This window comes from Cervus elaphus, chromosome 5, assembly GCF_910594005.1.
Source record: "Cervus elaphus chromosome 5, mCerEla1.1, whole genome shotgun sequence".
NCBI classification, from domain to species: Eukaryota; Metazoa; Chordata; class Mammalia; order Artiodactyla; family Cervidae; genus Cervus; species Cervus elaphus.
The window spans coordinates 4,634,100-4,661,735 of NC_057819.1; the positions used below are offsets into that span (position 1 = coordinate 4,634,100).

The 27,636-nt window shown below is 57.8% G+C and overlaps 2 protein-coding genes across 9 annotated transcripts in view; both read right to left on the reverse strand.

The window, feature by feature from the left end:
* Nucleotides 1–17,576, reverse strand: part of EMID1 (EMI domain containing 1) — a 39,371-nt gene extending 21,795 nt beyond the window's left edge. For 5 of the 8 annotated variants that reach the window (XR_006340982.1, XM_043901433.1, XM_043901434.1 and 2 more), the window contains exons 1-6: nt 17,341–17,576; nt 11,319–11,432; nt 10,766–10,869; nt 2,761–2,844; nt 1,714–1,775; nt 68–188 (exon numbers count right to left, since the gene is read on the reverse strand). Coding sequence is in view for 7 of the 8 variants with exons in the window: in XM_043901433.1 (XP_043757368.1) it covers nt 68–188; nt 1,714–1,775; nt 2,761–2,844; nt 10,766–10,869; nt 11,319–11,432; nt 17,341–17,441 (586 nt within the window). In the remaining variant the exon portion in view is untranslated. The remainder of the gene's footprint in view (nt 1–67; nt 189–1,713; nt 1,776–2,760; nt 2,845–10,765; nt 10,870–11,318; nt 11,433–17,340) is intronic. The other 3 variants (XM_043901432.1, XM_043901431.1, XM_043901429.1) reach the window with 2 other exon arrangements.
* LOC122693706 lies at nt 6,443–10,759 on the reverse strand. The gene is made up of 2 exons (XM_043901442.1): nt 9,234–10,759; nt 6,443–7,906 (listed from the first exon to the last, which is right to left on the reverse strand). The coding sequence occupies exons 1-2, from the start codon at nt 9,732–9,734 to the stop codon at nt 7,181–7,183; spliced, it is 1,227 nt and encodes a 408-aa protein (XP_043757377.1). The 5' UTR covers nt 9,735–10,759; the 3' UTR covers nt 6,443–7,180.
* Nucleotides 17,577–27,636: the final 10,060 nt, after the last annotated feature.

The window sequence follows — 27,636 nt, forward strand, 5'->3', positions numbered from 1 at the left end:
CGGACTGGAATCTCGCTCCCCCCAGCTCATTCCCACGCAGGAGCGTGCTCCCCACTGACCCACTCACCTCGGAGGCCTCCATCCCCGGGGCTGCCCTGGACAGCTGGGGAACCCCAGAGTGGGGCGGGGTCCTCAGGGGCAGCTGGGGTCGGGGGCACTGCCCGCTCCGTGACAGTCAGCACCTCCACCTGTGGAGGAAGAGGACGGTGGGGTGGGTACCAGCGTCTCACCAGGGACAGGCCAGCTCACCCCGTGGAGGCGGGGCTGGGAGGCCAGGCGGCCAGCAGAGCCCAGCCTGGACTGGAGACCAGGCTCACAGGGGCCCAGAACTTCATCAGAAGTGCCTGTGGTTTTCCGACTGCACAGTTCATCACATTCATTGTAAGAAAGTCATCACACGCTATCACAGCCACCCATGTTGGATTCTGAGACTGTCCCCGTGTTTGCTAGGCTGTGCGGTTTTTTCCTGTGTTTACCTGCATGTGAGTATGTATATTTAAATACATTTACATGCATATATAACATGACATTTCTCTTGGTCTCTTAAAACACCACAGGTTAGAAGGATTTTTTAAAAAATTTGAAGGGAAATTTGGGAGGATCTGTCATGAAACAGAAGTGCCGAGGCGTGTACAAAACCACTTTTGGAGACTTCCCTGGGGGTCCAGTGGTTAAGACTCTGTGCTCCCCCTGCAGGGGGCACGGGTTCCACCCCTGGGCAGGGAGCTAAGATGCCATGTGCTTCCTGGTGCGACCAAAAAGTAAAAAACATAAACAAACAAAAACCCATTGTTTGGACTCAGTGAGGGGGGAAGGGCCTGAAAGGTCAGCAGTGTCCGCTGAGCCACTGATCGGGGCGGGACCGTGTGTGCCTACCCAGAGGGCGGCTAACCTGGAACTGAGCAGAGCTGCCCCTTAAGCCAACTTTCCCTGGGAGAGAGCCTGGGGAGCAGGGTGAGTTTCTGGGGGTGTTCATACCTCATAACAGGGGTTCTAACCCATGTTGTTTAGAAACTTGGGTTTTCCACTTGATAGTCATACATCAGGGGCATCTTTCCATGTTAGCACATGTAGGCATTGTTCATGGCTGCCTACTATTCCACCAAGCCATGTTTGCGCAGTCTGCAACCACCCCTTCTGTTGTTGGGTTTTCAAATCTCCCTCTGAATAGTTAACACTCGGGTGAACGTCTTAGAATCTAATCTCAGGATAAATTCCAGGAGGAGGCGATGGATATGCAGATGAAGTTTAAAAGTCTCTACATGTCTTTAGAAAATCTGGAAGAAAAGATGCTTCGATGTTGGCAGTTGCTCTCTTTGGGGGGCATAGGCGACCGAGGCCGATGGTTTTCTGGTAGGTTGATCGTGGTTCTGAGTTTTTCATGTTTCTAAATTTAGGATGTCTTACTTTTTAGCTGTCAAAACCTTTTTATCTTGAGATAATTTGAGACATGCAGTACATGTTTTTGCTTTTTGGAACTGGGAAGATAGCACTGTGGTGAGGGTGGGGGATAAAGGATGAAGGTGTTGGGGCAATGAGGGGACCCATTTACAAGCTCTGGGGGGCATCTAGGAGTCTCTGGGAGGGGTTGGGGCTGGGAGAGCTTCACGGGCCTCCTGGAGGGAGAGCAGGCTGTCTGACCGTGAGCAGGCTTCCCAGGGCGGGCACTGGGGGGAGGGTGGTGCCTGCCTGGCAGGCAAGGTGCTCACCCACCTTGGCCTCCAGCACCTTCAGCCGCTCCGTCAGCTCCGACACTTTGCTGCAGTTGAGACAACCTGCGGAGAGGAAGCAGGCTGGGTTGGGGCTCCCAGGTTCCTGGGGGCAGGATGGAGGGAGGGGACAGATACCTGATGACCCCAATCCATGAGACAGCTCAGGGCAGGGACGGGGCTACGGAGTCACAGGCTGTCCAGGGTGGACCACGCCCTGCGGGTATCCTTTGGCTCCTGAGCCTCCAAGGGGACTGTTTCTTCCAGGGCAGGACCAGGGACCCGACTCCTCATCCCAAACGGGGTGGGGCGGGGAGGGAAATGCCTGCTGCTTCCCCCTCCCCCGGGCGGGGCTGGCCGTGGTGTGCTGGCTTTGGGGACCCCACACAGTCCAGACTGGGCTGGACCCCCATGCCACCCTCTGAGCCGTCCCCCAGAACCACCATCCAGCCCTCCAGCCTCCTCAGCAACACCCCGACATTATTCCCAGCAGTGTCGGCAGCAGCCGAGCACGCTACACGCGCATCTCTCTGGTCTTCACCACGATCCTGCGTGTGAGGACGGTGTCACCCTGTGCACACCGGGACACTGAGCTCAGAGCAAAGGGACCTGGGGTCTCCCCAAGCACAAAGCCTGGCCGTGGGGTCCTGGGCAGGGCACATCCCCTCTCTGACCCTCAGCGACGGTGGGGCCGTCCCGGGGGGAGCTTTATACAAGGCGACCATGGAAAGCTCCTGGCACGGGGCCTCACACCCTGCAGTCGCTCAGACAAATGTTCTTTGAATGAAAAAAAGGAAACTGGGGGCTTGGACCCATGTCTGCAAGACTCTGGGGATCCTGGGTCTCAGGTGCCTGGGCCCAGGGCAGACTCCCCTCGGGGAGCCCTTCCTCACCCCACCCCCAGTTTTCTTTCCAGCCTGCGGTGGACGGGGGCAGGGTGCTGTCCCTGATCCTCCACTGCTGGGCCCAGCTGGCTTTTAGGACAGTCACCACCAGCCCCTCCAGCCTCCCCTGGCCCAGGGGGACCCCAAGCAGCTGCCCTGGGACCCACCTGAGAAGCCTGTGCGCTGAAGTGCCATCCGCCGCGTGGCGCTGCCCGACCACCCGGGCTCCACGAAGCCAGAGGAGCCTGCAACTGAGGATAGCGAGGGTGAGGGCCTGCTGGCCGTGACGTTTTGTTGTCCCCCCCCCCCAACTACTGTAGCCACAGCGGGGATCCCTATTCCCCTTGGTGCAGAGCAAGACAGAGGCCCAGAGAGGTGGGACGGTTTACCAGAGTCACACAGCATAAAGTGGGCCGAGCTGGGGCAAGGCTGTCAAACTGATGGGGCTGGGGAGGGGCTGGTGATGGGTGAGGGGGAGGCCGGGTTCTTCTCCAACAAGCCCAGCAAGCTGCCTGGGCTCAGAGCTTGAGCCAAGAGATTCGGGGTCCGGTCCCAGCCCTGCCGCTGTCGGGCCTGTGTGGCTTGTTCTCCCTGGACCTGACGATGTTCCCATCTGTAAAATGGGGTCATGAGGCCCTTTATACACCTCCCGGGCTGGTGTGAGGCCTGAGGCCGGCCATGCATGCAGAGGGCCCACGGAGCACACACAGGGGCCTGGCATGCAGTAGGCGGTAAATAAACACAGCAACGTCACCATCCACCCTCTCCCTGCCCCACTTGGTAAGAAGACACCAAAGTGGATCCAGCTCTGGTTTTAAATGAAAACCAGAGGGCAGCTGGCTGCCTGGGAGGGTACGGGGGGGCCCATTCCAGGAGCCCACCCCTGTGAGGAGCAGCCCATTCGGGCTGATCTGGCTTTGGGGGCCTGGATTTCTCCACAGCTGGAGGGTTGGGCCGGCCAAGCCAGGGGAGCAGGGCGCAGCTGGAGGGGCTTTGGAGCCAGCAGTGGCAACTGCCCCCTCTCCCCACTACCCCCGGGCCTGCCTTTTAAGGCCACGCAGTGTCGCCTGGGGGGAGATGAGACCCAAATAAGGCACGGGCCTGGCAGCTCAGAGCCAGGCTGCGGGTTGGTGTAGCGAGCGAGCGGCGCCGGGAATTCAAACCAGACGGGTCCCCCTGGCCGTCCCCCAGCAGGGAGGCTGCCAGGCCCTCTCTGGGTTCCACCAACGGGGCCCTCGTTCGGGCTGAGCCCGAATCCCCCATGTACCCTCCCCGGGGCCTGCAATGTGGCCCCTCACAGGGGGTAAATCTCACCTGGGATAGAGGGCAGTGGGTTGGCAGCCCAGAACGGGGGCAGGGCTTGGGGACTTGTGGGGAATTAGGGGGGAATGCCGCTGTGAGCCCCGCCCAGGGCTAAGAGCTTCACATAGCCCAGCTGGATCCTACAAGGTAGGGAATAATAGCAGCCGATGCTTGTTCAGCACTTCCCTGGGCCCGGCACATCCTGAGTGCCTCTCACAGACAGTCTTAACTCGCCATCCTCACGAAGCCCTGTGAGTGGACACCAGTATCCCCTCCGCTTTACACGTGGGGAAACTGAGGCACAGGGCAGCTTGGTGTTACCACTCCTCTGTCCCCCAAGCTCCGATAAATGGATGAGCGAATATGAATCTCTCCCTTTGAGGGGGCAACGAGGCAGAGGTGGAAGTGACTGATCGCCCAGCTGAGGGCTGGAGCCTGGAATGGAACCTGGGTTGGTCTGACTCCGGGACCCGGCCTCCTTTCTCCTGGGCCACCTGGCACCACAAGTCCAGGTGGGCAGAGGCGGGAGGCCCAGCGCCCATCAAGGAGGCTGGCTCCTGAGAAGAACGGCCTTGATGAAGTCCTCCTCATCCTCTTTGCTCCCAGGTGAAGCTGTAAAAGGGCCACTGGCTGACTCTTTGCAGGATGTCAACCAAAAGAAGCGGCCGTCCCCCAGCCCCGGGGAAGTGTGGGTTTGCTCTGGGGTGAAGTTTGGCAGAGCATCTGCCCTGCCCGCCCTCCCCACCACCCTGCTATCGTCTTCCCTTTTTTCCACGGCACTTTCCACCTCAAAAATGTCATCTGCTTGCCAGCTCCCAGTCTGATCTCCTGCTCCCCACCCCCGCCACCCCCCGGCTAGAATGTGAGCCCCACCAGGCAAGGACCTCATCCGTCTTGCGTGTGGCCGGGGAAAGTACCCAGCACACAGTAGGGCCTCAGAAGCTTCACCCAACCTCTTACAGAGGAATGCATGAGTCGCTGGCTGAAAATAAACGTAAAGCAACCAAACAAAAGGCAAAATAACGTGGATGGCAGACACAGCTGCCTTGAAAATGAACATAAGTGTTCTAACATCATGCTAGGGTGTCCCCAAGTTATTAATCTATAAACGTGTGGTTGCAAATTCTTTTTCAATCTACTTGCTTTGGGCCATTTCACCAGGAGTCAGAGAGAACTAGAAAAACTAATGAAAACATGGCCTGACCAGCAGTGGAGACGTAATTGGCTCAAAGAAATTGAGAGCTAAAATTTAAAAAAAAGAAAGTTTAAATAAACAACAAAAACTGTCAAAAACACCAGAAGATACTGGCTCTGGTGTCAAGATTCACAAAAGATGATCCCCTCAACTCCCCCAAACTCTAATAAATGGACAGAAATACTTCAAGAGTTGAGCCAGGTTGTAAATGGCGCTATTGTTTAGCTGCTACTTCGTGTTTGACTCTTTGCGACCCCATGGACTGTAGCCCGCCAGGCTCCTCTATCCGTGGAATTCTCCAGGGAATAATACTGGAGAAGGAATACATTTCCTTCTTCCTGACCCAGGGATCGAACCCGAGTCTCCTGCATCGGCAGGCAAGTTCTTTACCACTGAGCCACCAGGGAAGCCAATGGCCTTATACCACACAAAATTCCAGTAGGGAAAAATCTTCGGGCTCGAAAGGTCTCCTGTAGGACAGAAATGTCACATCCCCCCCCCACTGGTGTTGAGTCGGGACCCTGGAGCAGGCCCCAGTGGGTTGAGAACCCCCTCACCCCAGCCTGGTGGTCCACCCTGAAGGGCCCCTCCCCAGACCCAACCTTGCCCTCCAAAGAGCTCCAGGCTAGTCCCAGGGCCACAAGCCCTGGCTCTACTCTGGGACCCTGACTGGACCACTTCCCTGGGACCACATCCCCCACCTGGGAGATGCTGGCCAGCCCTGCACGCACACACACACACACGCACGCACTGATTCCCCATTCCCACAGCTGCTGCTCCCGTATCTCCTCCTCCAGAGAGTCTTCCTGGACAGACCAGGGAGCCCACTAAAGCCAGCCCTGCACACACACACACACACACACACGCACGCACTGATTCCCCATTCCCACAGCTGCTGCTCCCGTATCTCCTCCTCCAGAGAGTCTTCCTGGACAGACCAGGGAGCCCACTAAAGCCAGCCCTGCACACACACACACACACACACACACACACACGCACTGATTCCCCATTCCCACAGCTGCTGCTCCCGTATCTCCTCCTCCAGAGAGTCTTCCTGGACAGACCAGGGAGCCCACTAAAGCCAGCCCTGCACACACACACACACACACACACACACACGCACGCACGCACTGATTCCCCATTCCCACAGCTGCTGCTCCCGTATCTCCTCCTCCAGAGAGTCTTCCTGGACAGACCAGGGAGCCCACTGAAGCCAGCCCTGCACACACACACACACACACACACACACACACGCACGCACGCACTGATTCCCCATTCCCACAGCTGCTGCTCCCGTATCTCCTCCTCCAGAGAGTCTTCCTGGACAGACCAGGGAGCCCACTGAAGCCAGCCCTGCACACACACACACACACACACACACACGCACGCACTGATTCCCCATTCCCACAGCTGCTGCTCCCGTATCTCCTCCTCCAGAGAGTCTTCCTGGACAGACCAGGGAGCCCACTGAAGCCCGCTCCGCCAAAGCTCTCACCACTGCACCCTGACCTCCACGGGGCCCGCGCCATCTGCACTTTCTAGCCTTGTGGCCCCGCAGCGGCCGCCCCCCACTGCCCAGTGTCTTGTGCTCCTCGCGAGAACACTGAGGCCCAGGGAGCAGAGGCTGCCTGTCCACACAGCAGGAGGGAGAAGGGGGCAGGGCACGGGGTTTAAATCCCCCCCTCAGCTGGGACGGTGTGAGAAGTTGGGGGTGTCCCTGGGCTCCACCTCTGACTTTCTGTCCGAGGGGCTTCTTCCTCCAGAACCCTCCCCCCAGGTCTGCTGGGTCCAGTGACCACAGACCTCCCCTGCCCAGCCCAGCTCCCTCCTGGGAATTTACTCTGCAAATGTAAATATTTGCTACTATTGGCCTGAGCCAGGGTCCAGGGTCAGGCCTGGGGCTGGGAGCTCCAACAACCCTCAGGGAGGCCCTGATCTGTGTCAGTCCTGGGCCCTGCTGGGGGAACACGAGGTCCCCCACTCACTTCCCGTGCACCCACTTAACGCCAGACTTATGCCGGGAACCAGAGAGACAGGATTAATGATGGAAGGGTGGGGGCTGACGGAGCCAGGCGGGAGCACCAAGGAGGTCACAGGCAGAGAGGACAGACACAGCCCAGGCTCTGGGGTGGGAGCAAGGCCAGAGTGGGCCCCGGGGTGAAAAGGAGGGCAGAGGGGGAGCCTCCCAACGGGGGGTGGAGGATGTGCCCGCGGAGTTGGAGGTGGGGTCCTTCAAGCCCCCCAGATGGGAGTGGAACAGTGGCGGGAGTGGAGTGGACAGCAGATCTGGGCAAATTCCAACAGCGTTTAGCATGCGGGATTCCAAGTCTGCGGAGTAAGACACGGGCTCTGCTCTGCATCGCACATCTGGTCAGAGCATGAAGGCTGTGCTTGGGAAGGGCCCAGCCCTGGACAGGCAGGGGCCAGGTGGCCCAGAAAGTGCTTTCCCACCATGCAACCTTGAGCAAACTTCTTCCCTTGCTGTTCCCCCACCGCAGAAGACAAGGGCTGCGGGGGTCCATGGAGAGGGAAGGGACAGGTGTGGGGGACCGGTGCGGACAGCAAGGGGGGCAGTGGAGGCTCTGGGGGAGCCACAGCGAGGGGAAGGTGAGGAGCCTGGATTCTCTGTCTTTCTGTCTGGGAGGGGCTGAGGCTGGCTGCCTCACTCCGGGGTGTCTGAACGCGCCGGGTGAAGTCCCCAGCCAGTGTCGCTGCAGAGGGAAGATCCAGCTCCGGTGGGACCGAAGGGCTTTGAATCCCTCTGAGGCTCTGACCGCTCTCTCAGCCTCAGTTTCCACATCCGGACCTCTGGCACCCTGAAAAGAGGGCACGATGCAGGTGAGGACCAGCCCTGGTGCTCAGCAAAGGGGACGGGTGGAAGCTTTCCTCCCGTCGTCATGGTGACTGCAGGAGGGTCTGAGGCAGGGGCACGCTGCAGACCTCAGGTCTGAGCCCTTGGGAGAATCCCGGCCACAATGCTTACTTGCCGTGTGACCTTGAGTGATACCCACATCGTCTCTGAGCCTCAGTTTCTCCATCTGCATAAAGAAGCCTGTTCTAGCCCCTTCCTCCTCATTGTCAAGAACATCAAAGAGACCAGCCTCAACCATCGTCACGGAGTGAAACTCCCAACCAGAAGTCTGCTGGCCTCACGAATGTCAGAGACTAGAGGCCTGTTTGCTGAGCAGCTGATGGAGAAGGGGGAGTCTCAGAGCTGGGAGGCAGCGCAGGCCCCCAGCACAGGGGGCCAAAGGGGAAAGGAAGACATTTATTAAGTAGCCATGTTGGAGATGTGAGTCTCTGGCCCTCTCAGTAAGGTACGAGACGGGCCCTCTCGATCCCAGGTGACTGCCAGATAGAGATGGGGTTCAGAGGGGTGAAGTGACTTGCCCAAGGTCACACAACAGAGCACAGACAATCCAGGCTGGATTCTGGAGTGATAGGTGTTTCCGTTCCCTCTTTGACTCACTCTGGGCCCCGCTGACCCTGGATGCAGCTCCTTGGCCTCAGGTCACATCACACACTGGACAGACCTCGGGGCAGTCGTCAGCAGGGCAACAGCTGGGGGCCCAGCCTGAAGCTGGCTGTCACAGGAAGGTCAGGGCCCCCCGTGGGCTGGCAATGTCCTCATGCTTCCCCACCCCCCACCCCCAGAGCAGTTTTCGAGAACATGCAGGCCTGGGCCTCCCTTTACTCGCCCTGGTCTTATGGGTGGGGAGAGGCCCTTCCCGTCCCACTGGGTATCCCATGCTGCGCCCCCGGCGGCCACACCACCCGCTTCACATCCTTCCAACATCCCTGAGAGGCAGACTGCGTGACTTTGTCCATTTCACAGGTGAGGACACGGGGACCCCGCGTAGGAGAGTGCCAGGAGGAAGCACCAGGCAGCTCGGCGCCCTTTAGAGAAGGTGGCCACCCCCACCCCCTGCCCCCGAGGGCCCCAAGTGCTGCCTAAAGCTCAGCCTCCCCTCCCCGGCCCGATGCCCTTGCACAACGCATGGGGAGTCCCCGGCCCAAGGCCACACAGCTGGTATGTGGCTGAGCAGGCCAGGCCCAGGAAGCCCTCATCCCCAGGCTGGAACTCCAAGGCCCCGCAAGGTCAGGGCCAACCCCACCCCAGGCCTGTCTCCCGCCTCCACTCACCCTCCGTAGAGCCCCAGCCCTCGGCCTGGTCCTGGACGCACGGCCTCTGACGGCTGGACTCGAGAACAGGGGCGCTTGAGCCGTGGGCGCGCCCCGCCTGTCCTTCACCCCCGCCTGCTCCGCGATGGCCCAACAGACCTGGGAGGGTCCGCCCTTGGGAGGGGAACCAAGGACAGGGTAACCCGTGTCTGGGCAGGCCCTGCCTGGGCACAGGCGCTCTGCACCCGGGGGGCCCCCACACCCTGGGATTCGCCCTCTCCTCACCACCAGCGTCTCTGCAGCCTCCTTGGCGGCAGCCCCTCCTGGCTGGACGCCCTCCGGCCCCAGGCCCTTCTGCCTTCCCCCGTCACCCCCAGCAGGTCGGGGAGGGCTCAGTTCCTGGCTCCCCTCCCTCCCCTCCCCTCCCACACCTGCCTGGGTGACCACCTCTCCGTACCAGACCAGGGCTGCCCCCTCCCTCTGGCTGCCTGACTCCTGCCACTGTGCTGGGGGCTCTCCCATTGCACATGGAAACCGCCAGGCCCCTCCCTGCCCTGCTCCGTGGGGAGTCTGCCCCCCACCCGTGTGACTTCACCTCTCTGGGTCTCCATCGCCCCGTCTGTGAGGTGGGGCTGCCGTGGGCCCCAGGGAGGTGAAGGGGGTAAGTTTCTCAAGCACCTATGACCATAGCATCATGGTCCCTTGATTCTGGAACCAGGATGTGTCTTTTGACTGATACACACATGAACGTGCTCCTGGGGGGCCCCAGCACCTCTTTCCATTAAGGGGCCTTCAGGCCTGGTTCTCAGGCTGGCTCTAGGCCCATCCATCCTCCTTATGGCCATTCTTGGGAGCACAAATCTGGGGGACCCCAAATCTTCCGCTCCCTTGGTTCAGCCAGACCATGAGGGTGGATGCAGTCTGGACCGCTCAGCATACACAGACCCCCTGGAGGAGACAGCACTCGTGGTAACCTCGAAGAGGTGGGGGCTGCCTCCTCTGCACCCCTGCCGGGTGTTCTGCCCAGCCCCCTGAGCTGCATGCAGGGAAGGGAGTGTGGTAAGGGGGTGCCTCTGCCTGGAGCACGTTCCGCCACAGGTTGCCCAGTTGGCTCCTCCCATTACTGAGGGCCTGGGGGAAGCCAGGCAGAATCCCAGCACTGAGGACCTGCATGCCCGTCTCGTATCCTGAGCCTTGGTCTTGGAACCTGCAGAATGGGGTGCGGCCATCCCCATCTTGCTGACCCTCCCCTGCGTCGTCACCACCTCCCGTGGAAATGTCCCCAAGTCTGGAGGAAAGGCTTGGGATGTGCGACTTCAGATTATGAGCCACACATCACGCAGGAAATTCCTCCAGGGGTCCTGACAGGGTCCCGTCCACGCCCGTGGGACAGCAGACACCCTCCGTGGCTGTGCGCCTGGCCGGTAGCTCTGCGTGGCTGCCCCCAGTACGCATGGTGCTCCGACCCTCAGCGCCTACCGTCTGAACCACGGCTTCCGGCTCCTCCCGCGCACCTGCGGGGAGGCACCTGGCCCGGCCCAGGGCAGTCCTACCTTCCTCGCAGCTCGGCCCCGAGTGCCCGGGGCAGCACCTCCACTCGCGGGCCGTCACCATCTTGTACATCACCTTGTACGTGGGTCTCACCACCGTCCTGTAGCTGAAAGAGCGCCCGGGGGGCCCGGCTCAGACAGCGCCTCCCGCCCCCTCTCCTGCCCTCCGTGAGGACACGCCCAGGGCCCTGGGATCCTCTGCCACTTCCAGGCCTCTCTGGAGCTTCTCGCCTCTTGAATTCTGGGCCTCAGCCCTTCCATTCCCTCCCCAGCCCCTGGCCAGGGGTGGGGGATCAAGAAAATAACGGGACAGGAAGCCCCTGTGAGCTGGGCTGGCCTGTCCTCCAGCCGTGAACGCGCACTGAGTAAAGATGTGCGGGTGAATGGGGGAATCCTCTCCCAGGAAGCCCTCCAGGGTGGCCCAAGAGCCAAGGGGAGGTGCCGGGAAATGGGCAGCGGGCCCTCTGTCCGCCCACCCTTGGGGTCCCGGGCTTCCCCCCAGCCCCAGCCCAGCCCTTCGACCACAGCAGCTCCTGGTCCACACGGCCTCGCTCACCTGTTCCCAGGGCAGCTCATGGGCCAGGGGCAGTTCTGCAGCACCCTCTGCAGGTAGGTGCCATTCTGCACGTGGCATGACACGGCGCGGGTCACCACGTAGGGGCACCAGTTCCTGAAACAGACCAGCAGGCAGGAAGCTCAGGAGGCGCCCGCAGCCTGCGTGCACGCGCTCTCTCGGGGAGCCTCAAGGCTCCAGGCAGGGAGACCCTTGAGCCCCCCGAGCCCTTGGGCCCTGGTGGGAGTCTCCCTGCTGCTGAGGTTGAGGAGTGAATTCCAGAGCCCTGGGTGGGGGCGAGGGTGGGCCGCTGTGCTGGGAACTCTTGGAGGAGTCTTGGGGAACGAGCTGCAGGGGCCCCACGGGAGCAGGGCGTCTTCACTGGGGCTCATCCCCTCGGTATCTGCTCTCCAGCCCTGATCCTTCCAGGCCACACCACCGTCTCCCGCCTGGACAAGGCCAGCGGCCCCTGGTCCTGCCCCTCACTGTCTCCCCAGGGTGGGGCGGGTCAGACAATGGAGACCTGGCCGGGTGTCTTCACCCCAGCCCTTTGTGTCTCCTGCACCCGCTCCTGCCACGCGCTGCTCACCTCCAGGCCTTTGCTGGGTCCGCTCCTGGAGCACCCTTCCCCCGTTCTCTCCTGGCACCTCCCCCCCGCTGTGCCCGCTCCCCGGGTCCTCGCCCACCTCCGCCCCGTCTGAGCAGAGCGCTGGTTTTCCACTCTGTATCCCTGTCACGCTGAATTCAGCTGGTGAGTCACGTCTGCCCCTCCCTCCCCGAGGCATGTAGGAGAGAGGCCCTGCCTCACGTATCCTCAGGTCCCCTCTGAGTGACAGCCAGGAGCGGGGTCACCTTCCCGAGTGTGGAGGGCTGGCTCCTTCAAATGCCACCGAATAATCATTCTGCGCTGCACATATTGAGCGCCGACTGTATAGCAAAGGTATTTACATCAACTTTCCTGGTGGTTCAGTGGCTAAGACTCTGAGCTCCCAATGCAGGGGGCCCAGGTTCCATCCCTGATCAGAGAACAAGGTCCTGCGCACTGCAACTAAGACCTAGAGGAGTCAAACAAATAAATATTTAAAAAATAAAGATATTTACATCATGTTCCCACAGCCGGGAACACCCCCCCCCCCATTTAACAGAGGAGTAGACTGAAGCAAGATTGAGGGCAGGAGGAGGTGGGGGAGACAGAGGATGAGATGGTTGGATGGCATCACCGACTCGATGCACATGAGTTTGAGCAAACTCTGGGAGACAGGGAAGGATAGGGAGGCCTGGTGTGCTGCAGTGCATGGGGTCGCAAAGAGTCGGACACGACTGAGGAACTGAACAACAGACTGAGGCTCAGTGAGGGGGAGACAACTGTTGATGTTACAGAGCTGGTGCGTGGAGGGTCCGGATTTGAACCCAGGAATATGGATGTTCAGCCCAGCCCCCGCCTCCCTCCCAGGGGCCTGGGCTCCTGTCTCCCCCCCATCCCCTGGGCCACGGTCTGTGGCTCTGTGAAGGCCTCTGCCTGGGAACCTGCTGACCCCGGACTCCAGGCCACAAAGGAGAGTCTGGTGGGGTGGGCGCTCAAGCTGAGAAGGGTCACCTGAAACGGTCATTCCTTTCCCAGCCCCAGGCCCGTGACCCTGAGCAGGGCTGAGGGCCGGTGAGCACCTGGAATGTCCCGCCTCTGCGGAGGTGTCCCCCACCCCGGAAACCTAGCCCTGCAGCTGCTGGCCCACCTGGAGCAAAAAGTCTCTGGCGGGAACCAGTGGACAAACTCCCCATGGGACTCTGGGGACGTCCCTTCACTGTTCTGAGTCCCACGGAAATCAATCCCAGAGGAGGAAACAGTCCGCTGAAAGCACAGAGGTGGGCAAGCCAGAGAAGAGGGCCTCTGAGCAGCCCACCCCAATTCAGACGTCACCGGAGCTCCGCAGAGCCCATGGCCGGTGACCCTTAGGCAGAGGTGCCCATTTTTTTCTTCTTCCTTAGTTGAGATCTCCCCTGTGTGAATTGCTGTCTGGTTCCCCGGTTTCCTGCTCACCAGTCCAGTTCCCCTGCGTAGGGGACACCGAGCTGGTGATGGGCCAGCAGAGATTTTAGACAGGAGAGGACAGTCAGGCCAGGTGGGGTTCCAGGTCAGCCCCTCGTGCCCTTCACCTGGTGTGGGGGGAGGTCACCAAAGAGTATTTCCCACCCCTCCCTGGCCTTGAAGACCCAGCCCTGCTGTGGCCAGGATAAAACCCGAGCTCCTCAGCAGGGTCCCAGCCTGGCCCCTCCGCCCACTGTCCAGGGCATTACCGGCCTGGGGTCCACACGCCCCACGCTGCCCATCACCCCGACCGCTCAGACCGCACACTTGTGCCAGCCCTCCGTCTCCTCCCTGCCCTCCCCGCCGAGCGCCCTCTCCCCACCTCCGATCCTTGCAGACGAGATTCCCTCCGCCTGCCTCGGAAAGCTCCTTTTGAGCCTCCTGAGGCTGTGGGCACAGCTGGGCACCTGCAGGGCATCCCTCCCCCATCCCAGCCACTCACAGCAGCTTTGAGCTTTTTCTCCCCCCCGCCCCCCCCGAAGGTGCTGGGGGAGGGCGCTGGCGGGGACCGAGCCAGGGTGGGGCTCAGCTTTAAGGGCACCCAGGGAGGTTTGCTGAATGACTGAATGACTGAGGACAGACAGTGGCCCTGGGCAGGAGAGCCAGGACCCAGGGTTTCCCAGAGATGGGCGTGGTCCCTGGAAGGCCCGCCTCCAGCCTGCTGCCCTTGGGTGCTTCTTTCCCGGGGCATGCTTGGTGAGAAGCCTCCTGAGACCCCGCTGAGGCTGTTACCTCCTGTGGGACGGGGCGATGGCAGGGGCTGGGAGGAGACAGCACCCCTCTGCTGGGCCTGCCACTCTGCCCACTCAGCACCTCCACGGCCCCACAGGCTGCCGGGAGGAGAGAAAACAGGCCAGACCAGCTCGGCCTGGCACCGGCTGCCCCCACAAGGGCCCCCCCCACCTGCCCTCCACCCCCTGCCACGAGGGGCCCAGGGGACTTTGTCTCCACAGGGCCCAGGGCTGTGATCCGGAACAGCGATAGGGGCTAATTGCAGGAGGCAGCCAAGCGGGCTGGGGGCCAAGGGCCGTTATGAAAAGGAGAGGAAAGAAAGAAGACCCACGGGTGGGGGTGGGGTGGACGGAGCCCGAACCCCACACCGGAGGCCAAGCTCCACCCTGGCCCTGCTGCTCCCTAACTTGGTGACCTCAGACGAGCCCTGCCCCGCTCTGGGCCTCACTCTGTCCATCTGCATGTGGGGACGGCAGGACCTCCTCCAGCAGGGGGTGTCTCACGCTAAGCCCCGAGTGAGCGCAGTGCTGACGGGCGTTTTGGTCCTTCTTGTTCCTGGACCGTGACACGGGGCCACGCCAGGAGGCTGGGGTCCAGGGGCTTCCCCGAGGGACACCAGTACCGCACCTTCCACACAAGGTCCCCCCCCACCCCCGCCTTGACTTTGAGATCGCGACTGTCAGGCTCTGCATTTTACAGAGGGGAAACTGAGGCCCCGAGAGAAGTCACCTACCCAGGTCACCCCTGTGGGTGCAGCACTGGGATCTGAGCTCCCCGGGGAGAGGATGGGGAAGAAAATTCTCCACTCTCCTTGACTCTGGGATTTGCCCAAAGGAAGCCAACACTGCAAGGCAGGAGGCTGGGCCAGGACGCCGGTGATGGCGTCGACTCTAGAGCCACAGTGCTGAGACACAGATGGGCCATGACAGGCTGAAGGGTCCTCGGAGGGGCAGGAAGCCGCCCCAGCAGGGACTGGGGTGCAGACAGGGGCAAGACGAGCTCAGGCAGCTCAGCGCAGCCCGCAGGCACCCTGGTTCCGGGGGTCTCGAAGTCCCGCCACATTCTTGGGCCTGGGGGCGGCCCCTTGGACGCTGTCCCGGGCCTCCCCCTCCCCAGGCACAAAGCCTCTTTTCTGTCTCTGGTCCCTCGGCTGCCAAGGGGCGCCTGGGGTGCAGGGCTGGAGGGGGGGTGACAGGCACAACATCCCCATGCTGTCTCCAGCGAGGCCCAGCGAGGAGGGGCTGGGGCCACAAGGGGAGGTCCTGGCAGCCCAGAACCACAGATTCCTCTGGTGAGGGTCCCTCCCCCACTTAAGGTTGGTGTTAGCAGGTTGGGACTGTCCTCAAATGGGCCTGTGAGCAGGGGAGGGGAGAGGGGAAGAGGGAGGAAACTTAGAGGGGAGCTGAGCCCTGGAGCCACGGAGAGGCCTGCCCGAGGTCGCACACTGAGTGGGTGACAGAGCGGGAAGGAGACCCTGCTGTGTCTGAGGCTGGAGCCCCTGATTGCTGACCATGACCGGCAAACCCTTCCCGGCTCCGCAAGCTGACACCCATGCTCCCTCCTCCAGAGAGCTGCCAGCGTGAAGAGAACACTGGATCTGGAAACTGACTGACTTAGATTGAGGTTCTGTTTCTTCTCTCGGCCTCAGTCTTTTTATCTGTAGAATGGGAGCAAGAGCATTGCCTGCAGGGCTTTTGTGATGCTCAGGCCACTCTGAGCCTTCTATGACTGGGTGACAGCCCCCAGTGACCACCAGACACCTGCCCGCAGCCACGGTCCTGCTCCCACACGGGGAGCCCTGCGGGGAAAGGAGCCCAGGCTGGGAGGCAGTGGACTGGCTGAAGGGCAGTGCAGACCTTATGCCCTCTCAACCGGCATCCTGAGCTTGACACTCCATATTTCCAGTTCAGAGTCTTGGTCATTCTGGCACCTGGGAACCTGGGGGTTCACGTCCTTGCCCTCAGCAGGTCATATCCCCTCTCTGAGCCTCAGCTTTGTCTTCTATGAAATGAGGACCATACAAATGTGTGCCTTCCTGGCAGTCGGAAAGGTTCTGGAGGGCGACAGGTGCAGGTAAAATGCCAGCCCAGGTCAGCATGCGTGGGGGTGGCTGTGACATCCGCCAACCATCAGTCCCCGTCTCAGACAACTGCACCTCTGGCCTCTGACATCACAGCCACCTCTGCCCTCCAGCCCTGCCTGCGTCACCTGCTCTCGCTAGCCCAGTGGGGACACGCTGGCCCCTGACCACTGGGAAAGCGGAATTTCTGAAAAGAATTAAAGAATTGAGGCCAAAGGGGGTGGGGGCCCGGCAGGCCTTTGAATGGGATGAAAAGGCCTGGAGAGGCCTGGCTACTCCGTATTGTTTGCCTCAGACAACAGCAGTGGCCGGCCCTTGAGAGGGGACCCCGGCGGGGGCAGGGGCTACAGTCAGGACCAGGGCCTGGGCAGGTTCAAACAGTGTCACCAAGGCCAGAAAGACACAGATTTGAATCCCAGTTCTTCTGTCAATGCTCAGAGAGCCTAGAAGATTTTGTCAATTCTCTGGGGCCTCGATTTGCTCATCTGCTAAATGGGGACAAGTGTTCCCTAACTCATTCAGTCCTTGAACACTGCATGTGAAGGGCCCCCTGGCTGGTACTAGGGGGTGCTCCATAAACACCACCAGATAGAATATTCCTGCTCTTGAGTGACGGGCAGGAAGACAGAGCGCTCACAGCACTCAGTCCAAAATGCCAGGTCCCTGGGGGCCGACACTGACCCTCCTCTGTGAAACTCCACCCCAGTCTTCTTCCTTCGAGGGAAATAAATAGCTGGGATACTAAAAAAAGCCAGGAGCAGAGTAGAGGGGGGAGGGTCCCCCAAGTGTCAGCCAGAGGGTGATATGGGCTTCTCCTACGTGCAGGGTGGGGGCCCTACGGAGGGGACGGGGAAATCTTGGGGTTTCCTCCGTCGTGCGCCTTCCCCCTCCCCTGGGGTCCGGAGTTGAAGTGGTGGGGGCTGGAGAACGCTGTCGGAAGCAGGGGTCCCCCGCACGGCCCGGAGCTCCTGCCAGCTAATGAGGCCCAGGGTCCCTGCCCCCACCGGGGCTGGCAATGAGGTGGGATACCGGGTCCCTTTCCCAATCCTGGGCTTGCACGGAGGTTGGGGACGGGGGTGCCCGGAGTCCCGGTCCCCAACCCCAAGGGGGTGGGGGGCAGCTCTTACCTGCGCGCAGAGAACGGAGCTCCCCCGACGCTCCACGCGGCGCTCCCTCCCGGGAGCAGGAGCCCGAGGCAGAGCAGCGCCCAAGCCCGCGGGCCGCCCATGCTGCGCCCGGAGCCCTCCGCGCGCGGCCCCTCGCAATCGCCCCCAGCCTGGCGTGCCCGCTCGCCCGCCGGCCGCGCCGCCAGCCGCCCCGGACGCGCTGATCCCGGTTCCCAGCGCAGCGGCGGGAGGGCGGGCGGGAGGCGGGCGCGGGGCGGGGGCGCGCGTTCCCGGCCTCGCCCGGCCCCTCCGCGCGGCCCCCCGCCCCTTGCGCCGCCGCTGCCAACCCGGAAGGAGCCCCGGGGGGCCGGGCGCCCCCACCAGGAAGCCCGCCAGGTGCCCACCTGAGCCTGGCGCCCTGCGCCGCGTGTCCCTTTTGGGGGCGGGGTGCCAGTTCCGAAGTGCCCAACCACGTGTTGCAAACTGAGGCCGGGCCACGGTCTCTGACACAGCCAGGACCCCAAACCACCAAGCCTGGGCTAATGATGCCAGGGGCCGCATCCCCTCTGGATATTTTTGAGGGATCCAGTCATCAAGGCAGGAGGAGCGGTCCATCTATACAACAAAAGCTGCCGAAGCTGTGCGCTCCACTGTGTGCGGGGGCACCTCACCTGTGCTTCACGTTTAATCTTAAGACCTCTGTGGGTGAGGTGGGCACAGTTATCCCTATTTTAGAGAGAAAAAGAGGGAGGCCCAGGCACTTGTAGTCCCCCCTGGGAGAAGACCTGGGCTGACCCCATAAAATCAGTGTCCACTTTTATTGCCATTTTACAGATGGAGAAACTGAGGCCACGAGGAGATGTCGTCTACCTAAAGCACTCCATGAGTGGTCAAATCCAGGCCTCCTGACTTCAGAGGGGGTGTCAGCTCTTTAGCACAATCAAGGAAGAGTGCAGACAGCATTTGGTCTGGGCCTGGGTTTCCCCATCTGTGACACTGGAAGGACAGGCTTAGGGTGGAGCTACTTCATCTGGGGTATAAGGATGGGCTTCTGGGCAGAGGGCTGTGAATTCCTCCAAAGTATATGCCAGGGTGGTATGTGTATATGACACATGTGTGTGCAAGCATGATGGGGGTGTGTGAAATGTGTGATGTCTGTGTGCATGTGTGTGATGTCTGTGTCTGTGACGGGAGTGTGTGTTTATGGGGAGGGGTCATAGCTCTCATCAGAGGACACCCAGAACCTTCCCAAACTCCAAAATAGTTTCTGACCTCCCCGCTTCTGCCGGGACTGACAGGTTCAATCTCTGGTCAAGGAACTAGATCCCGCATGCTGCAACTAAGTGTTCACATGCCACAACTAAAGATCTTGCATGCCTCAACAAAGATTGAAGATCTGGCACAGCCAAATAAATACATATATATTAAAAAAAAAAAAAAAAAAACCAAACACCCCAGAAAGCACTTTGAAGGGCATGCAGCTCATTAGGAAGGGAAAGTACTGGGCAGTGGCTTCTGTCCTCGGAAGCACCTGGGAGGACCACAGAGTGAGGAGGCAGCGCCACACCTGTTAGCAATGTGTCTGGGATGCTCCGTGGTGAACGGCATGGGCTCAGTCGCTCAGTCATGTCCGAATCTTGGCAACCCCATGGACTGCAGCCTGCCATGCTCCTCTGTCCATGGAATTCTCTAGGAGCAGGTTGCCATTTCCTACTCCAGAGGGAGAAATATCAATAACCTCAGACAACGTAGAAGACACCACCCCAGTGGCAGAAAGTGAAGAGGAACTAAAGAGCCTCCTGATGAAGGTAAAAGAGGAGAGTGAAAAAAAACCTGGCTTAAAACTCAACATTGAAAAATTAAGATCATGGGATCCAGTGCCATCACTTTCATGACTGCAGCCATGAAATTAAAAGACTTGCTCCTTGGAAGAAAAGCTATGAAAAACCTAGACAGCCCATTAAAAAGCATAGACATCACTTTGAGAAAAAGGTCCATACACTTAAAGCCACGGTTTTTCCACTAGCCATGTACAGATGTGAGAGTTGGACCAAAAAGAAGGCTGAGCACCAAAGAATTGATGCTTTCGAACTATGGTGCTGGAGAAGACTCTTGAGAGTCCCTTGGACAGCAAGGAGATCAAACCAGTCAATCCTAAAGGAAATCAATCCTGAATATTCACTGGAAGGACTGATGCTGAAACTGAAGCTCCAATACTTTGGCCACCCGATGCAAAGAACTGACTCACTGGAAAAGACCCCGATGCTGGGAGAGACTGAAGGCAGGAGGAGAAGGGGACGACAGAGGGTGAGATGGTTGGATGGCATCATTGACTCAATGAACATCCCCTCCAGGAGATAGTGAATGACAGGGAAACCTGGCGTGATGCAGTCCGTGGGGTCACAAAGAGTTGGATACAGCCGAACAACAAAAAAACAACTCCAGGAGATCTTCCCAACCCAGGGATCAAATTCAAGTCTTCTGCATTGGCAGATGGGTTCTTTACCACTGGGCTACCAGGGAAACCCAGATGGACTGCGTACATGTTCCTTTATTACCAAACTTGTGGGAGCTCTGAGCCACTGTGGAATTTCTCCAGCAGTGGATACTCCAAGGAAAAGCTGTTATCAACATTGTGATATCAGAGGCTGGGGTCCCTTGGTCCAGGGTATTTATTTGAAACTGTAGCTATGACTTAAAACTCAACATTCAGAAAACTAAGATCGTGACATCTGGTCCCATCATTTCATGGCGAATAGATGGGGAAACAGTGGAAACAGTGGCTGACTTTCTTTTTTGGGGCTCCAAAATCACTGCAGATGGTGACTGCAGCCATGAAATTAAAAGACGCTTGCTCCTTGGAAGAAAAGCTATGACCAACATAGACAGCATATTAAAATGCAGAGACATTACTTTGCCAACAAAGGTCCATCTAGTCAAAGCTATGGTTTTTCCAGGAGTCATGTATGGATGTGTGAGTTGGACCACAAAGAAAGCTGAGCACTGAAGGATTGATGCTTTTGAACTGTGGTGTTGGAGAAGACTCTTGAGAATCCCTTGGGCTGCAAGGAGACCCAGCCAGTCAATCCTAAAGGAAATCAGTCCTGAATATTCATTGGAAGGACAGATGCTGAAGCTGAAACTCCAATACTTTGGCCACCTGATGGGAAGAACTGACTCTTTGGAAAAGATCCTGATGCTGGGAAAGATTGAAGGCAGGAGGAGAGGGGGACGACAGGGAATGAGATGGTTGGATGGCATCACTGACTTGATGGACATGAGTTTGAGTAAACTCTGGGAGTTGGTGACAGACAGGGAAACCTATGTTGCAGTTCATAGGGTTGCAAAGAGTCAGACACGACTGAGAGACTGAACTGAGGACTTCCCTGGTGGAACAGTGGGGACTTTACGCCCCCAATGCAGGGGACCTGGGTCTGACACCTGGTTGGGGAACTAGATCCCACATGTTGCAACTGAAGAGTTGACACGTTGCAGCTAGAAGATCTTGTGTGCTTCAAATAAGACCCAGTGCAGCCAAATAAATAACTACAATTTTTTTTTAAAGACCCAGATTTCCCTGGTGGCCCAGTGAATAAGAATCTGCCTGCCAATTCAGGGGACACAGGCTCAATCCCTGGTCTGGGAAGATTCTGCACGCTGCAGAGCAACGAAGCCTGTGCTCCACAGCTACCGAGAGCCCGGGCTCTGGAGCTCATGTGCCATAACCGCCGAGCTTGTGTGCTGCAACTCCTGAAGCCCGAGAGCCCAGAGCCCGTGCTCCTTGACCAGAGAAGCCACCGCAATGAGAGGCCCGGGCCACAGTGAGAGCGAGCCCACAGAAAGCAACGAAAGACCCAGCGCAGCCAAAGAAACACCTCTAAGCTAGAGCCCATGGCAGCGCAGTCCGGTGGTTACTACAGGTCAGTGCCCCTGGCCGAGATGTCCGTGAGCAACCACTTGGCACTGTGTGACCTGGGCCAAGTCACCTCCCCTCTCTGAGCCTCATTTCCTTACCTGAAAAAACAAGGCCGTTTTTTTCCTCGTTACATGTTCATACGTATTTGTAGATCACTGTAAGTGGCTTTGCTTTGTCTTTAAGATAGCCTGAGCATTTCTTCATGCCCTTAAATGTCCTTCTGAGATGTTGTGTTTTTATATTACTAGTTATACTATATTTTCTACTCTTTGTGGTACAGATCTTAGTTCACCAACCAGGGGTTGAATCCATGTCCCCTGCATTGAGAGTGCACACTCCTAACAACCAGACTGCTAGGGAAGTCCCAAAGTGAGGCCGTTAAAGACATGGAAGCAACCTAAGTGTGCCTCAACAGGTGAATGGATAAAGAAGATGTGGTGTGTATATATACCTATATATACCATTACACCCCACTGTATGTATGATGGAATATTACTCAGCCATAAAAAGAATGACATATATTGCCATTTGCAGCAACGTCGATGGGCCTAGAGATTATCATTCTAAGTGAAGTAAGTCAGAGAAAGAAACCAAATGCCATATGATACCACTTATATGTAGAACCTTAAAAAGTGATACAAATGAACTTATTTCCAAAACAGAAATAGACTCAGAGGTAGAAAACACGCTTACGGTTACCAAAGGGGAAAGGTGGGGGAAGGATAAATTAGGTATTTGGGATTAACAGATACACACTACCTTATGTAAAATAGGTGAATAACAAGGGGAACTATATTCAATATCTTGTAATAACCTATAATAGAAAGTAATATGAAAAACTGAATATACATATATATAACTGAGTCACTTTGCTGTCTGCCAGAAGCTAACACAACAGTGTGAATCAACTATGCTTCAATTAAACAAACAAAAGACAGGCAGTTTTTAAAGCTTGGGTCTCTGGGCAGCGGTCCTGGGGCGCAGTATGAGGTGCCCTTTTGAGCACACCCTCCTGGTACATGTCAGCCTAGTTTCTGGTCCTCTTTGCTTCCTGAGCAGAAAGGGCAGGAAATGCTGTGGGGACCTGGGTTCGGTCATTTGAGGTTTCAGTGTTTGCTGAGATGGGGAGGAGAGGGACCTCCTCCCTGGGGGCCTGATGTCCTCTCTGCCAAAACTACACCACAACCGCCAGTAATGACAGCAACTTCCGGTCTGGTCTGAGCGCTGACCGTGCGCCAGGCGCTGTGCTAAGCATTTTGCTTTCATTGTCGCCTGCCCTCTTCTCCCACACCTGGGAGGCCGCCTGATTATCCCCAGGTGCGGGGCTCAAGGCTGGTGAGTGATGGATGCCGGCCTGAGTGCTTACCCACCAGGCCACACTGCCACCCTCTGGTCCAGCCCTGCATGGGGGGCTTCTCTGGGCAAAAAGAGAGATCAGCTCAGATTGAGACTCCCGCCGGGAGCTGAGGAGGTGAGAGGGAGCACGCACACACACACACAGACACACACAAATGTGTGGGCCACATGGGGACATGAACTCAGACACCGCCCGCCGCCACCCACCCCCCAAACCCCAAGCAGGCCACGGGGTCTGGGAAACATAGCCCTGCTGGTGTGGATTCACTGACACATCCAGCAGCCTAGTCCAAACAGGAAATGCTGTTCTCCTAACAGCAAACAAACCTGGGTCACAGCCTTCCTTCCCGTTATCTCCCCCTGGGGCCTGTGCTCAGGGCCTCTCCTCTCCGCCTATGTCCCAAGGGCAGCCTCCCCAGCTGGTGGTGCCTATAAGATCCGCCCTGTCCGCACACCAGCTCAAGCAAGCCCAGGTGCCCCTGGTGATCTGCGCCCATATCCTGCCCATTCTATAGGAGCAGGAGCAGCCCAAGAGGGCTGGGGGTACCCAAGTCCATGGCAGCAGCCCCCAGGGTCCCAGGCAGTGCCAGAGGCCTTCAGAACCTCTGCCTAACAAAGGGCAGGGCCAGAAGGCCAGCCTTCCAGGTTAGGGAACAATGCCTGCCTTCTGTGCCTTTGATCTGGAGGCCCGGGGCTGCGGCCCCTCGCTGCGCCGGGGCGGGGATGCTGGGGGACCCGAGGGCCTGTAGCTGCCCAGCCAAGTTAGTTATGCTCCATGGAGCCGCCCTTCTCACCCAGTTCTTTCCTTCCTCGTGGGGCTGGGACTGGGGCTGGAAGGGAGTGGTAGGAGGAAGGAAGCTGTCAGAAACTCATAAATCAGGGGCCAAAAAGGGCCATCCTGCCCTCCTTGGAAATCCTAGCAGGAGAGGCTGGCACCTTTGGGGTTGCAGGGAGGATGACAGAGTGGCCGGCAGGGCACCTGTGTTTGGAGTTAGAAGACCTGGATGTTTGCGTGATCCACAGTGAGACCCTTCTCTCCGGGCCTCAGTGTTCCTATCTGGAAGCCAGAGGAGGGAGGGATACAAGACTTGGGGACTTTCCTGTGGCTGTGCTTTGTTGGCTGTGAAGAACTAGACAAATAAATGGCCTCCAGTTTCCCCCCCCCAAATCCTTTCCTTTCTGCCCCCTGCTTCTGCCCTACCTCCCTTTTTGGGGAGCCCCTTTGCTCTGCTTCTCTCTCCACATCTCTCCTCTTGTGAAAACAAACTAGTAAAGTCTCCTTAAGGCAGCATCCCCCTAGCTGGAAGGGAGGGGGCGGGTAGAATAGGGAAAAAAAAAAAATTATTGGCTCATTTATACTAGAGTGTTAATGACTGATATGTTGAACGTTGTTAAGTGTCGGGCACAGTTAACAGGGATTCTTCCTCATTTAAACTCTAAATCACTGGTAGTGGAATTTGTCTGCTAGTGAGGGGGATGCTTGGTGACCAAGGGTCTAGGAATAAGATATGCCAAGTGAAAAGGCCTTCTGTGTGGGGAAAGTGTCCATCTCCCCATCCCCTGCTGGATGTATCTGGAGTGACAGCCACAAGTCCCTGCAGGTTATTTGGATCTGGCCAGTGCGAAGGACAGGTGAGAGAAGCCACTCAGAGCAGAGACTCCAGAGCTGCCTGCCAGCCCCGCAAGCCCCAGGAGCTGCCTGCCCGCCCAGCAGCATGTGGCCCTACCCCACCTGACACCCGCAGGATGTCACTCTGAGGAGGAAGAGGAGAGGGAAAGAGAAAGAGCCAGCGAGAGACAGAGAGAGGAATTTGGAAAGACAGAGAGACGGCAAAGAGGCAGATGCAGACAGAAGAGCTCCTGGGCAGAAGGATCCCAGGTTGTTGATCTCAGCTCCTGTGGAGGCCGGGCAGAGGGGGTGGGACCAGGGTGCCAGCTCAGCTCCATCCTCTGGACCCACAGGCTCTGCCTCACTCAGAGCCGCACCCCCGTAGCCCTGAGAGTTGGGGCTGGGCCTGCTCCCATCTGCTGCCCGGGTCTGGCCCTGGCCGACCAATGAGCTTTGGTTTGCCTGTGTTGCTGGTCTAAGTTGTGCCAGGGCAGCCCCGTCAGGCAGATGGAGCTGCTGGCCTGAGAAGAGATGGATTTCTAGCCTGCGGCCTGGCCTGGGGCGTCATCAGTGGACGGGCAGCACGTGGGTGTGTGCAGCCCTGGAGCACCTGGACTCCAGGCTCTCCCTGCCTTGCCCTCCTGTCCAGCCCTCTGGGGCCAAGCCTGGATCTTCTCCACCTACCCGCTCCTCGGTTCTTGCCCCTTTCCACTCCCCATGGGATGTGGCCTCGCATGTGCCTCCTCGCTGACCCTTCTGGTCCTTCGGGACCTTCCCTAAGGCGAATGGAGGCATCTTTCCATGGGGGGAACCTGTAGTGTCTCTGTTGCCCTGAGGCAGGAATAGAATGTGGCCTGGCCTCCTCACCTTCCCGCTGCCCCAGACCCTGAGATACCAACGCGAGTCTCCCCAGACGACACTGTGCTCTCCGGCTGGGCTGTGGGACTTTCCCTTTGCATCCCTTCTGCCTGCCAATGCCCACACCCCTTCTGTCTCAGCTCAGACATGACTCCCTGACTCCAGGAAGGTGTCCCACACACCAACGCTGGGTCTCATGTCCACTGGGCTTCCCCACTCATAGAATTCTATGCAAGAGCCACCTGTTGATTTGTCTGGTCTATGATGGGTCATAGATAGTTGCTGGCCCCTTTCTGTAATCTTCCTAAGAGTACTAGGAAAGCTACATACCCCAGAAGCCATAAAGGATGTGTTGGGTACTTACATTTTTCTGCATAGAGAAAGAATAATATGATTAACTGTGGAAAAAACTTGCAACTTACCAGAAAAAAGATGACTACTTTCCTCCATATATAAAGAGCTCTTACAAATCAATAACATCAATGACCCAATAGAGAAACAGACGGAAGTTATGGACAGACAACTCGGAATGACAAGGCATTCAACTTCACTCAAAAGAGAAAAATTGGAGATGAAAACCACAGCGAGATAGCACCTTCCAAAACTGATGGCTAAGGACTTAAGATTTTTGATAAAATGCCTTGGCAAGTCTGTGGGGGAAAATGTCACTTCATATATTCCCTCTTTGGAGCACAGTTGGTAACGAGTAATAAAAGATAAAATGTGTATTACCTTGACCTGGTAATTCCACAGTGAGGCAATTTCTTGCATGTACATTTGCAAAGAACAGAAGGAAATGAACTGCAGCACTATATGTAGTATCAAAAAACTGGAAACAACCTAAATACCTTTGCAGATTAGTATACCAAGGTACACCCATCAGTGGAATGCTGCCTCCTCAATGGGGTATGTGAAATGTGGAATTCCCACACAGTGAAATATTAGCCATCAAGAGGAACACAGTATGGATACACACTGTAGCATGGATACACACTCCGGAACCTTGACAACATTATACTGAGTGAAAGAAGCCAGATGCCAAAGGCTACATACTGTATTTATATGAAATGAACAGGCAAGTCCCAAGAGACAAAAAGGTAGATTAGTGCTTGCCAGGGACTGGGAGCTGGGACTAGGGAGTGACTAATGGGTCTGGGGCTTCTTTTTAGGGTGATGAAAATGTTCTAAAACTAGTGGCAATGATTGCACATCTCTGAATATACTAGAAACCACTGAACTGTTCATACTGAAGGATGGGTTTGAAAAAAAAAAAAGGATGGGTTTGTGGCATGGGAATTATATACACCAATACATATTCCTAAAGATGAGGCTTATATATACATTTATGTATATAAAGATGGGGAAGATAATGGAACTTCTAAGATCAGTTAAGTGAAAAGAGTAACGGCAGCTTTGTGTAAAGGATGCTGCCGTGTGTGGGAAACTGCACAAATACCCACCCATAAGTGCTCAGGTTATACACTCACTTTCTCTAGAAGAAATCACCAGAAACTGCTAACTGGCTGCCTTTGGGAAGATGGAATGAGGGACTGAGGGTATTAGTTTTCACTGTGAATCCTTTTGCATGGTTCCAAAAAAAAAAAAAATACCAGAAAGTATACATACTATAGTCACCCTTTGCCCTAAGAATTAAGTACGTGTGTGTGTGTGTGTGTGTGTGTGTGTTTGCACATATGAACTAGCAGCTCTTAAAATCCCAGCCCAGAAGCTGTGCCTGCAGCCTGCAAGGGCCCCTGAGTGCCAGGGCGAGGTTTCAAGACAGACCTCCACCTCTGGGCAGGCTGAAGCTCCACAGGGGCCGGGGCTGGACTGGGAGCTGTGCCTCTGAACCAGCTGGACCCTGGGAGACGGCCCCTCCCTGCCCTCCCGGGAAGGACCCCGAGCCCCTGTCCTCACCAGGCCTGGCCTGGGGCTTCCAGTCACTCATGACGCACCTGAGTGGAGGCTGTTCGGGGAGGTGACGGGGAGGTGGGCTCCCTGGCCAGAGGGAAGTCCTGGCAGAGAGCCGGGGTGGCCCCCATGTCCGCACTGAGCCATGAGAACTGAAGTGGGCTGTGTTCTTCCCTGGTCCCAGGGAGGGAGGAAGAGGAAGACAGGGGGAGGGAAGCCAGAGACAGAGAAGAGCGGGCCGAGCGGGAGCGAATGTTAGAGACAGATAAACGCAGAGACAGAGACTGAGCCTGGGCATCCGCACGAAGGAGCTCGGGCCTGATGTGGACAGAGTGGGGGCTGCCACGCGGCAGACAGAGACGTGGGGGGAGCAGAGAGACTGTGGGAGGACAGGAGGGTGGCGAGGGGCCGGGGCCAGGCAGATGGTGGGGGCAGCAAGGACCTGCCCCCTCCTGAGTCAGCCCCGAGCTTTTATCTGTGTGCCTGCAGACGGCATGCATTATCATAGCTGCCATGCAGAGGTATTCTGCCCAGGAAAGGGAGGCCAGGAGGCTGATAAGCTGCACAGCTAGTGACAGCAGAATGCCACTCAGCATCTGGCTTTGGAGCCCTGGAGCAGGTGGTCAGGACAGTCCAGGCCCAGACTTGACCCCAGGACCCTGCACTA

Coding starts and splice junctions, on each gene's coding strand:
- LOC122693706 (XM_043901442.1), bottom strand. CDS start 9,734: ATGGGAGAGCCCCCAGCACAGTGGCAGGAGTCAGGCAGCCAGAGGGAG. Junction 7,907..9,233: donor GGGCTGGGGCTCTACGGAGG/GTGAGTGGAGGC, acceptor CCCTCTTTTCAG/GGTGCCAGAGGTCCGGATGT.